The sequence below is a fragment of the Maniola jurtina genome, chromosome 20 (genome assembly GCF_905333055.1).
Source record: "Maniola jurtina chromosome 20, ilManJurt1.1, whole genome shotgun sequence".
Classification (NCBI taxonomy): Eukaryota; Metazoa; Arthropoda; class Insecta; order Lepidoptera; family Nymphalidae; genus Maniola; species Maniola jurtina.
The window spans coordinates 867,027-879,866 of NC_060048.1; the positions used below are offsets into that span (position 1 = coordinate 867,027).

The 12,840-nt window shown below is 37.7% G+C and overlaps 2 protein-coding genes across 7 annotated transcripts in view; one reads left to right on the forward strand and one right to left on the reverse strand.

The window, feature by feature from the left end:
* Positions 1–2,408, reverse strand: part of LOC123875903 (E3 ubiquitin-protein ligase Nedd-4) — a 32,490-nt gene extending 30,082 nt beyond the window's left edge. Inside the window, exon 1 of one of the 6 annotated variants that reach the window (XM_045921990.1) lies at positions 1,732–2,408. In XM_045921990.1, the coding sequence (XP_045777946.1) occupies positions 1,732–1,863 (132 nt within the window). In that variant the 5' untranslated portion in view covers positions 1,864–2,408. Of the gene's footprint in view, positions 1–479; positions 805–1,731 lie in introns of those variants that run through there. The other 5 variants (XM_045921989.1, XM_045921992.1, XM_045921993.1 and 2 more) reach the window with 5 other exon arrangements.
* A 1,855-nt stretch (positions 2,409–4,263) lies between these two features.
* Positions 4,264–11,422, forward strand: LOC123875918 (CCR4-NOT transcription complex subunit 11). The gene is made up of 10 exons (XM_045922015.1): positions 4,264–4,414; positions 4,502–4,593; positions 5,438–5,661; positions 6,249–6,409; positions 7,184–7,334; positions 8,171–8,308; positions 9,057–9,248; positions 9,819–9,958; positions 10,438–10,603; positions 11,079–11,422. The coding sequence occupies exons 1-10, from the start codon at positions 4,371–4,373 to the stop codon at positions 11,205–11,207; spliced, it is 1,437 nt and encodes a 478-aa protein (XP_045777971.1). The 5' UTR covers positions 4,264–4,370; the 3' UTR covers positions 11,208–11,422.
* The last annotated feature ends 1,418 nt before the right edge of the window (positions 11,423–12,840 follow it).

Here is a 12,840-nt window from a genome sequence, read left to right on the forward strand (position 1 = left end):
AATCAAGGATTGGTTCTGAGCTTGGCACTTACTACAAACTAAAAAGAATAGATGTTTGATTATGATACAATAGTTACTTTCTTGACTTTGCTCTAATACCCATTTATATATTAAATACCTCTTCACACAGTTCATTGGCTTTATCTATGTAAATGTAGTGTGAAACTAAATGAAGTAGATAGGATTGGCAGCATTCTATCGGATAAAAGTATACGAAATACCCATTCAAATCCTATTAAGAGGCTTAAGCTAGGCCACAATGTAGAGCACTAAATTATACATATTGCTGTAGGTATGAGTGTTAAAATAATGTCGAAAGGCAAATTAACGCGTTTGACTCCTCAAATAGTCCATTAAAATGCTAAACCAATCACAAGGACATGTGCATGTTAATACCATACCTACATAACAGTTAAAAGCCTTGGTGATATCGAAAACTCATTAGGACCTAAAGAAAAACTTATTTTGGTAAAACTCACACGTGTATCCGATTGCCAAGCCATGTGAAATTAAACTAATTATTAATCGTAACGCAAAACAATTGGAGTTTCTTTGCTAAGCTCATCAGTTGAAAAATAACATAGATTTTTGACACGTCTAAAGAGTTCTTTTTAACACCGCCGCAACCACAGTTTCATGTTTCGGTCTCATGGGAGACCATTGGAATTGTAAAAAACTAGGAAATTAAACACTACGGCACTAAATCACTAACACGGTTATGGAAAATACACAATACAAACAAAAAAACTAAAGTATCAAGAAAAATATCGTCTGCAGCTCGCATGACAATTAAGTGACAGCTGTTTGACATGTCTTTGTCATAATGTCATTAATTTTTTTACGCATTACAACACGTTTCACGCAGAACATCTAGCGATTTAAAAAAAATTAAAAAACTTATCGAATTTAATAAAAAATGAAACTCGATGGCTTAGTGGTTAGAACTCATAGATCCTTGCGATAATTGCGTTTTGTAATATTGTTTGATGCAACTTATTTGGTGCGTAAATAATAATTTTAAATAATTCATCACGCGCTCCTCAGTGAAGGCAAACATCGTGATTCATCGAAGGCCACTTCTTTCAATGGGCAGATGCTTAATGAGCTGAGGCCAAATTGCGCTGCTATTGATCAGCGAGGAAGTTGAATACTTAACTTAAAAAAATTCTTGATTCGATTTTTCTAGATTTTTATTAGTGACGGCAAACATACCGAGGTATCTGCTATGATTTTAACTTATTGATAATATCAATTAAGACTGTATAATATGAAGATTTGTATAAAAATATAAGCGGTACCTAACTACCAGTAATTATACTACACACAGCAGTACATCGGTATTCGAACCCGCGACCTTTGATAACATTTCGATAATATTATTGAGGACCTTAAATATACCTACCTAGTTACTACATTTAAGTAACTATAAAAAAAATTTGGTAAGTTCCTAACTAACTAGTATCTATTTCATTAAAATATAATAACTAATAATGTAGTGAAAACATTACCTAAAACATCATTTAACAATTAACTATCTTCAGAATCAATAACTATTTTATCAGTATCATACCTATTATAAGTAGGTACCTAAAAGATTAATACCTAAATCTAAAATATCCATCAATAAAATTATTATCCAGAAAAGATAACTTACACTTAAGTATATATGCAATAAAATATCGTAGTTAGGTACCTACCTAAGTGTAACAAGGTAAGTACAGTATTAATCACCTGATATTGCAAGGAGAGCCTCGGTTCCGGCCGCACGGAACTGGTCGTCCTCCGCCATGACGACCAAGACGAGGACCGGCTGCGGTGCGGCTCGATCCAAGATACAAACTCAAGCGGCCTTGGATTATGCATGGCTTTAACCAATATCACTCATTTCTTGCAAAGCAACGCGTAAACACATCACCAATTTCACTAAAACACTTCGAAAACACCTCAATAAAAGATTCGTACTTGAATATTTACAAAATTCTTAAACAAAACTTGAAAAAGATGGCGTAGGTACGCGCCATATGACTGCTATAATCTTATCAGGCCAAGAAATGAGCGATAAACGACCGCGCGCAATTAGCATAGCTGTGATAAATACAGTTTCGGCCCAGTCCATGAAAATTTGAACGCTATTGTTTCGCGGTAATTTGCCTGATAACGGTACCTATCAGTCATTGAGACATAATTCTTTATAGCCGCAATGGATAACGGCTGACACACTTTTCGTGTTGCTAAAAAATTAAAGTACGCTAACAATAGGACTGCCTCATACGGCCTACCTGTTAGAATTGATACATAGATACCTAGTTACCTGTGTGAATGATATAGTGACGGATTAACTTTTGCGCGTGAGATGCTAGTCTCAGGCTTCCAATACCAGGGGGCCTCAAAATTTTGAACAAATCCCAGCAGTCAAGTCCCAAATGAAACTGGTAAGGTAAGGAGAGACTGAAATTGGAAGTCCGTGGAAAATTAAAGAATAATGTAGGTAAGTTTAGAGTAGGTAGGTACTAACATAGCGATGTTTTGAAGCTGAAACGTAAGCGGGGCACATAGTTCAACGAACCGATGTACGTAAGGTGCTGGAAAGGAAGACCGGTGACCTGCACCGAAAATACAAGATTAGTAGACTCCCCCTAGATGGGCAGACGACATCAAATGAGTTGCAGGGAGCCGCTAAATCCAGGCGGCGCAAAACTATGGCACGAGGAAGTCGCTACGAGTGGCGTAGTATTTGGCATCGATCAGCTGAAAGAAGAGAAGCGGTTCGAGTTTCTGTAAAATTAAATTAAAGCTAGCTTCACTGGCGCTATTTTTTAAAATGCAATTGTTTTTTTCTGCTCATTTCATTTGAATCTAACTTAGCAAGACCTAAAAAACGATTCAAAGCGTTCGTGATATTCTTCAATCATATATAGTTAGATGTTAATTAAAATGAGAGTTCTTGTTCCTGCATAAGTTCGATAAAAGTTTAAAATGTATTTTTTGTAAAATTCGCATCATATCCCTTGGACTTCTATTGTATCTAGTAGTTAATTCAGAAAGATATAACTAGGTAAGCTGTTTCATTCCTATCCTCATTTCTCTTTAAAACTTTTGAGGTGTACTCCCATAAAGGCGAAATAAAGTACCTCGACGATGACAATGGTCAATAGGGGGCTTCCAGATCAGGTTGCGCCTCGGGCCTCAAAATGTTTTAGTCCGCTACTGATGTGATAAAATAACTTGCTCTGGACTTTTTATGTCTTTATTGTTAATTTTATTGAATGAATCAAATTATTGAATAACTAAATGTATAATTATTTTAAAGCGGTGATGCCTAGTGGTTAAGACGTCAGCCTCCTATTCGGAGGCTTCGAAGTTCGATCCAGGACCTCTAACTTAACAGAGCTATGTATGTACGTTTTAGGCAATACTTTAAGGTAAAAGAAACTGCATGACGAGGAGTACTCTATAATGTTCTCAAAGGTCTGGATCCCACAGAAAATCACCTTGTTAATTCGCATTTGGCCAGCGTGGCGGGCTGCCTAAAGCTTAAACCCTTCTCATTCTGAAAGGAGACCCCGTGTTCAGTAGAGAGTCGGCGATGGGTTGATGATGATAATAATTATTTAAAAACTACTGAACATATTTTGATGAAACTTTGCCATGCACCTAGTAGTTAATTACCTACACATTACCTTTTATCTAACTAGTTACCTAGTTAATATGGTTTTCAAAATTGTTCAGCTAAAGATTTTCATCTCACGTTTATTAAATATTAAGTATACTGGGCCCTTTCATAGGCTGCTACCTTCATGATCAAGAAATGAAATACACTACAGAGGCATAGAAATCGTCATCATCATAGGTATTAGGTCGATAATCATCATAAAATACCTCCTATATTATATCTGTGAACGTCAAAGTCAGCCGTCGGACTTCGTCTGTGATGGCGTTTGCTGGCGCGCGTGCTGTGCTTGTTTGGAGTGTTTTTTTTGATAGGAGTGGCTGGTTTTTGTGTTAGTTGGTGTTTTTTGGTGGTGTAACTGACTGGGAAGCGCTCCAAAGGGGCGCCGCGCTATGTTGGTGGGCGCCGGCGCAGACGGAGTCCATACTTGTATAAATTTAATAACTTGAAAATATCACAAACTTGACATTGGCTAATCAGAGTAAAGCCAGATTTAAAGAAAAAAAAAAAAAGTCAGCCGTCAAACATTCTCGATGATACTGTCACTGCCAGTTTCAACTTCATTTGTCAAGTATGTCAAATGTAATTTTGTCAATGTCAATTTTTGTTTGTTTTCGCAGCAGGCGATTCTCATATGTATGGAGTTAAATTCATCAATTAAAACTTTTAAAGAAAGTTTTCTATTAAAATATCACTAAACATGTCACAGCAATTGATCAACGAGAACAGCAAATACATATTAGAGTATGTTTCTAAAGTTCTTAACTCTTGTAACCTGTTTGTTTAGACGTCAAGAACAGCAGTTTTGTAGTGTTTATTTTTTGCTTTTAGTTTATTTTCAGAGCAAACAGTTGATTCTCAGAGCCTGGAGTCAATTTGTGCTCAAGTGCAGAAAAGGTTCCCGAAATCAGAGCATTTTAACCGTTAGTATTTCCTTTATAATCTAAAAGTTAAAATTATACTTACTTTACTGAAATTTAAAGTACTTATAATTTATAAATTGTTTCTGCTGAGCAACATCAAGATCAAGCAGTTTTCCATAAATAAATAATTAAGTATTTAAGAATGTAAAATCCAGTCTACTTTCATAAAACATTTTTGTTAAATATTTCTAATTCAAACCCTGAAAGTGTGACCACCTTCTGATCCCTATTTTCTCATCATCATCATGATCAACCCTTCGCTGGCCTTGAGCATGGATCTTGCCTAAGAATGAAGGGCTTCCACTCTTGCCAAGTGTGGATTGGCAGACTTCACACATCTTTATAACATAATGGACAACTCTCAGTTAAAGAAAGCGATATTTAACTGGTTAGGTCCCACTCAACTCCGAAAAGTGGTTACTTATCTAAATATAATATAATCCTAATAATATTATAAATGTGAAAGTGTGGATGTTTGGCTGTTTGGATGTTTGTTACTCAATCACGCAAAAACTTTTAGACGGATTTGGCTGAAATTTGGAATGGCGATAGATTATACCCTGGATTAACACATAGGCTACTTTTTATCCCAGAAAATCAAAGAGTTCCCGCGGGATTTTAAGGAACGTAAATCCAGGCAGGACGAAGTCGCGGGCATCAGCTAGTATTGTATAATAGGAAAAGGTGATTGACTGACTGATCTAACAACGTATAGCTAAAACTACTAAATTTGTATTGTATTAGTCTATTAGTATAATAATTAGTATTGTAGTCTATGCAAATAAACTTGCAGGCATAAGCTATAACAGATAATAATATATAAGTGTTTATTTTTTCATTGCAGTATCCCTTCTGCTATCATCTCTAATCACAGGCGGAGACCTGTCCCTCCCAGGCCAGAGGGTGGTAGCCCTAGCTTTAATATTTGACTTCTATAAGGGAGAGAACCCCTTCAGCTCCCTGTTCCTGCATCTGTTGGACGGTAAGCCAGGGTTGCTGCCGCTGGCTCCACAGGAGAGATTGTTTATAGCACAATTGCATGGGTTTATACCTGTTAATATTAAAGATGTAAGTATTACGATATTTAGAAAGGGTATGTCTAAATATACATAACATGTGTAAAAGGAAAACTGACTGACTGATTTAACTATGCACAGCTCAAACTACTGGACGGATCTGACTAAAATTTGGCATGGAGATATGAGATAGCTATTATGATGTGGAGTGTGGACATCTGCATAAATAAATTCATTTTCATTAGGTTAGGTTTAAAGAGTTTATTTCTCAGAAGAACATCATCATCATCATCAGCCTGTGGACGTCCACAGCTGGACATAGGCCTTCCCTAAAGAGCGCCACCACACCCGGTCCTCAGCCTTCCTCATCCAGCCACTTCCCGCCAGCCGCTTATTACATCGGTCCATCGTGCTGGAGGGCGTCCCACATTACGTTTGCTTAAACGCGGTCTCCACTCAAGCACTTTCCGGCTCCAACGGCCATCGCCTCTACGACAGGCATGGCCTGCCCACGCCCAGAAAAACAATGTTTTATTTTTATTTTATTTATTGTATTAACATAATTCTCACAACTAGTTACGTTATATTCTTAACGTTTAATCTTTAAAGGTACGCACATACATATTTTACATTTTTCAGGTGCTCAAAAAGTCGGCGAAACAGGTGATGCTGACAGAGGTGAATGCCAAAGAGTTGGAGTTTGACTACTCTTCCCTGCAGTCTCTACATGCAGAGAGAGTGGCAGATGTCAGCTCAGTGGCCAAAGCGACTGCGCCTGCGCTGGTGGCGCTTAGTGATGGGTAAGGAAAATAATAAAAAACTTGTCAAGTTCGAGTTCTTTATGGTAAGGAAAAAAAAAAAAAGTTAGAGTCGGACTCGCAAACGAAGGGTTCCGTACCATCGAACAGGATTATGTACTTTGATCTTTTTTTTATTTACATGGCGGCCATTTTGACATCTTTATTATTTGTTGTTATAGCGACAATAGACGCATAATACACATTCTGTAAAAATTTCAACTGTCTACCTATTGTGTTTCACGAGATACAGGTCGCTGATAGACAGACGGGCGAACGGACGAGCAGCGGAGGCTTAACAATAGGGTCCCGTTGGCACCCTTCGAGTACGGATCCCTATAAAGCTTATAAACCAATTTAGTGTTCTGGTGCAAAACCACATAAAGACCAAAAGTATTAACAAATCACAGAAAGCCGTGCCGCCAAGCAATCTAGCATTCCGGTATGATGCCATATATAAACCAAAAGGAGTATGGGTTTAATGAAAACTGCCATACCCCTTTCAGGTTAGGTTGCTTCCATTTTAAACTGCAACATCACTTACCACCAGGTGAGATTGCAGTCAAGCACTTGTAAAAGTTTAATTGAAAAAAAAAAAAAATTTGAATTTGAATTTGAATTTCAAGGGCTAACTTTTATCTAAATAAATAAAAGAATGCTTAATATCAATGCAAGAATACTTAATACCTACCGTAACACTTATTGCCTTGTTTACTGTCAATTTACCGACTTTAAAATACTGAATTAAAATATAGTACTGAAATTTTTTTGGTCCAGGGGCCCACCAAACCGCATGGCGATGAAGGAACTCCTCGAAGCGTTGATGTCAAACGAGTACCTGCCGTTACACAAAACGCTGCAACCTTCAGGGCCCATACCACCGCCGACCTTCCTACTGGACCCCACGGAAATATCGTTTTCTGATGAGGTAAATATCATTCATCTATAATCCATACTTAATATTATAAATGCAAAAGTGTGTCTGTCTGTCTGTCTGTCTCTCTGTCTGCTACCTTTTCACGGCCCAACAGTTTAACCGATTCTGACGAAATTTGGTACAGGGTTAGCTTATATCCAGGAGACAGACATAGGGTACTTTTTATCCCGGAAAATCAAAGAGTTCCCGCGGGATTCCTAAAGACTCATCCACTTAACCGATTTGTATGAAATTTGGTACCGAGTAGCTTGCGTCCCTGTAATCGAAATAGGCAACTTTTTATCCCCGAAAATTAAACAGTTCCCACGGGATCTGTAATAATTTCGCGATCGTTTCGCTCGCGCTTATAATGCTGTGTTCGTGATTACATATTTTTTATCGCGTATGGACAAAATAATATTTTGGACTCAGTTATAAAGGTTCTTATAATATGAAAATGTAAACGAAAAAATTCAAATGGAGGTCCGGGGAGCGCCAAAATGAAATCTCACACCGCAGGCAAAACTGACCCAGACCGACTCTGATTTTATTTAAAGTTGACCCTAGTAACTGTACCATGAGCCAAGGTCCCCAAAAACTTGGGCTGCGACCGCGCCTGTCCACTATATTCATTGTTTCAACCACCTCGGTTAACCTTTATGACCTATCTCAAATTTTATGACGATTTCGCTTCATAATCCTGTAATAAATAATTCTTCATTCGCAAAATAAAGAAATCATTTCATTTCATTTCATCAAAGATTTACACTAAGTGATTTATGCGATAGGTCAAAATAGCAAACAGACAAGTAAAAATATAAGTATCAAAAGATTTCCTTTATTCACAGGGTGTATGGAAAAATCTAGTTAATCGAGGCGCGTATGTGCCTCTCTATGACACGGACTTCGATGGTCTCATAGGGCTCAAAGCTCCGGAAAAAGTAGAGAAGCGGATGCCGAGCGCGCCCAAAGAAGTTAAAGTTAAGGTAAATTGGATAAACTTCCGAAAAACGTTCCGAAAAAATATATCGTCGACATCTACGCACGAAACGTTTTGCGTACGCATTCCTCATACGCATGGCTAAAGTTTGGAATACTCTTCCGCGACCTGTGTTTCTTACCAATTACAATCCGAACATCTTTAAAACAAGAGTAAATAGGCATCTTCTAGGTAAACGCATCCCACTTAGGACACATCATCACTTTTCATCAGATGTGATTTTGGTCAACATGTAATGAATAAAAAAAGAGGGCATACCTCCATGAATCTGAAAAGTATGATAGCATAGTTATTTTGACCTCCTAATCACGAATATCATAACCATTTTGAATACATGAAAAACGAAGGAAAACCTCTTTTATTTCAGTTTCGTTCATAATTGCGCATTCCTAACTGATTTAGACTATTTTTGGGGTGTGTGTATTTTATTACTCATTTATAATATGGGTAGTGATAGTTTTGGGACCCATTTATTGGATGTAACATTCATCATATTTATTTTGTTCACATAAAATGATCATAATAACGAATCGATTGACACCTCATTTATCAAAATCGGTTCAGTAGTTTAGGTGCTACGGTAGAACATACATACATAGACGGCAAAAATCATAACAGGAACCTGGGGCTTTGCTGTAGTCGGGTAAAAATAAAGTCACACCATCATAAGCATTTCTTTTTTTTACCATTTTGGTCACTACCAGATGTCAAAGTTCTTGTTAAACTTTACACAGGAAGAAAAGAAAGAAAAGCCAGAAGAGAAGAAGTCTGAAGAGAAGGAAAGCACCAACATCGTCACTGAAGCACAGGAACTGACGCAGCTGGCATTGAAGTCTGCCTTAAGTGTACCACACCAACAGAGGTTACTGGCATTGTTGGACCAAGACCCCGACATTGTGTACCAGATTGGAGTCACGCCGTACCAGGTATTTGCCTAATTCCTAAAATAATAATAAAATCTTCCAAAATTTCCGGTATCACTATCACACTAATCACACTTCAAACTAATATTATAAAGACGAAAGTTTGTGTGTATGTGTGTGTGTGTGTGGATGTTTGTTACTCCTTCACGCAAAACTACTAGACGGATTTGGCTGAAATTTGGAATGGAGATAGATAATATCCTAGATTAGCACATAGGCTACTTTTATCCCGGAAAATCAAAGAGTTCCCACGGGATTTTGAAAAACCTAAATCCGCGCGGGCGAAGTCGTGGGCATCGGCTAGTATTATATAAATGCGAAAGTGTGTTTGTTTGTTAGTTGTCTTCCAATCATGTCGCAACGGAGCAACGGTTCTACGTAATTTTTAGCATGGATATAGGCAGTTAAAGTCAAAAGATAGAAGAGAAGGAAAGCACCAACATCGTCACTGAAGCTCAAAAACTGACACAGCTGGCATTAAAGTCTGCCCTAGACGGGTCTGCCCGCGAAATTCAAATTTAATTTGATCTTTCGCAATTTGTAATATATAATAAAAGTTCTCCCCCTTTGCAGTTGCCAGACTTAGTAGAGAACAACCCGATGGTAGCAATATCCGTGCTGCTGAAACTCATCCACTCTCAACACATCACTGACTACTTCTCCGTCCTAGTCAATATGGAAATGTCACTGCATTCTATGGAAGTCGTCAACAGGTAATACACTCATCTTTTTTCATTGGTAACACTTATAAAATGGTAAAAAGAACTATATAACATGGTTTTATAAAATTTTAAATTTATATTTATTTATTAAACTTATAGAATATACAGGGCATTTTTGTTACATTCAGTAATATTTTAAATTTTAAACAATATGGACCGGTTTTTGCAAACATAACATGTTACATAATCTAGATTCATCTATATTGCTATGGTAGATGTTTTACTTTTACATAATTTTACAATTTGATATAGATAATAATTATATAGCTGTTATTAATTTTCCGAAATATTTATTTTGTTTCCTTTGATTAATTTCTAATCTAACATTATAAACTATCACCCAATTTTTTTTGATTGTCTTTGAAAAATAATGACAATATTATGGGGTAGACCGAAAAAAAAATTAAGATAGCCATGTAAAAAATTATATTTCGAAATATTTTTAAAATTGTAATGCTTAATTTGTATAGGTTAACAACATCAGTGGACCTGCCGGTAGAATTTGTCCATCTGTACATCAGTAATTGCATATCAACGTGCGAGACTATCAGAGACCGATACATGCAAAACCGGCTCGTCAGACTAGTGTGCGTGTTTCTACAGTCTCTCATCAGGAACAAAATCATCAACGTCAAGGTCAGCTATGTTATATTTTGCTCCAGAATTCTGCTCTTTGCAAAGAAACTATTATTAGAAAAATAATAAAATAATTCCTAATTGTATACATAATGAAATATATTTCTTTGTCGCCGTGTCTCATGTTGATTCTTCTCATTAGTGTAGGCATTCTGAACCAGTGGAATTCACTTGACGATTAAAAAACCTTTGTAAGTTGGTTGATAAGTTTATTTCCACCACTTATATAAACAGTAAAACGGTTCTTTAACGTGAAATTATTATAGTAGTAGTAGTACTAGTCTTGTCAAAGAAAAGGGCACCACAGACAACTCGAGCTGTCAGAAACAAGAGAGGCGGTCTGGGTGTCTATACGTTCGGATACACGTTACACCTTTCTATTTCAATGCGGGCACGTTATATAACAAGTTTTGTAATATGTTACACAATTTGGACGCACTCTTATATATTTCCAGTGTAAAATTGTAATTTTCAGGAATTATTCATCGAAGTGGAAGCTTTCTGCGTTGAGTTCAGCCGGATCCGGGAGGCGGCGGCGCTGTTCAGACTGCTCAAACAACTCGACTCTGGTGACACCACGCACAAAGAGGCTAAAGAGAGCTAGAGAGAATAAACACGTAGAGACGAACGAGAGAAATAACACTTCGCACGGTGCAATCAAAATACTAATGTGGTATCAGTGTCGTTATTTTGTTATATTTCTTATTCTATAAGACAGGATTTTCGATAAAAGCTCTGTCGGCTTGATTTACTCTGACATCTAATGAACAATTAATTAATTATGTTAAATATTATTAGCTTCCAATCCAATAAGACGAGCTTCCATTTCAGATAAATGGAAGAAAAATAAATTAAAGTATCGACTATTCCCACAAATTAGTCGAAACTTTAATTTATTTCTTAAACTGGACCTTTTTAAGTAAAGATTTTTATATAAACCTGTGAGGATGATATTGCCATTGTCGCAAATAAAATAATCATAAGCCTACGTTGTCGTATTGGTTTACAAATTGCGAAAAACCACATTAAATTTAAATTTCGCGGGCAGGCCGGGCTCGTGACCCTTAAGTGCAGAACTCTCTTTGCGAAGTCCTTGGCTCCTGTGCGTTTTTTTTTTTTCATTCTGTTTTTAAGTCTGAGACCGAGGTAGCTCCTTTCAATTTTTCGTTGGAATATTTGAATTTTGTTTAGGTTAGCCCTGGTTAGAGTCCATCTGGCAAGCGTATGTAAGGCACGGCAGTAAAAAAAAAATTTTCATCTGTCTTCTGTTTATCTAATCAGAGTTTTAATCACACTTATAGATCTGACTAAAACTCTGATCCGATCTGAGTCTTTATAAGCTCACTCTAAACTCGCAACTTCAAAGCTACGTCAGGTCTTCGAATCGTCGATACCGCAAAGCCTTAAGACTAAGGTCTTCAATGAGTGTGTCCTACCTGTGATGACGTATGGAGCAGAAACGTGGACACTGACTGTTGGCCTCGTCCACAAACTAAAAGTCGCTCAGCGCGCTATGGAGCGAGCTATGTTGGGTATTACTCTCAGGGATAAAATCCGGAACGAGGAAATTCGCAGGAGAACAAAAGCGACCGACATAGCTGAAAGGATTAGCAAGCTGAAGTGGCAATGGGCAGGCCATGTCTGTCGCAGAACCGACGGCCGTTGGGGCAGACGTGTTCTGGAGTGGAGACCGCGTACCGGTAAGCGCAGTGTGGGACGACCTCCAGCCCGCTGGACCGATGACCTGAAGAAGGTGGCGGGGAGCGGGTGGATGAGGAAGGCGGAGGACCGTGTTTGGTGGCGCGCTCTTGGAAAGGCCTATGTCCAGCAGTGGACGCTTACAGGCTGATGGATGGATGGATGGATGAAACTCGCAACTTTTCGCATAAAGTACAGTGACAAAGCGACAGGTTGAGTCACTTTGACAGGGACATAGAGTAGGATGTATGGGATGACAAAACCGACATGAAATGGAAGCGTCGCAAATCACGAACATGAAACCATCCACATTATTTTGTCGCGGCATTCGCATCCTTTTGTCGTGAGTGAGGAGCAGGATGTAGAATAAGTTTTATTGTAAATACTAGTTTACTTTTGACTTAAGCTTGAAACACACAATATGGCTAACTCTGTCATACATAATCTCTAAAGTGCTGGGTCTATGTTGGATAGAAGTTGGCGTTACTTTGCGGAAGTCCATTATATACAAGGAAGGAAGCTTAATTTGCTAAAACAGA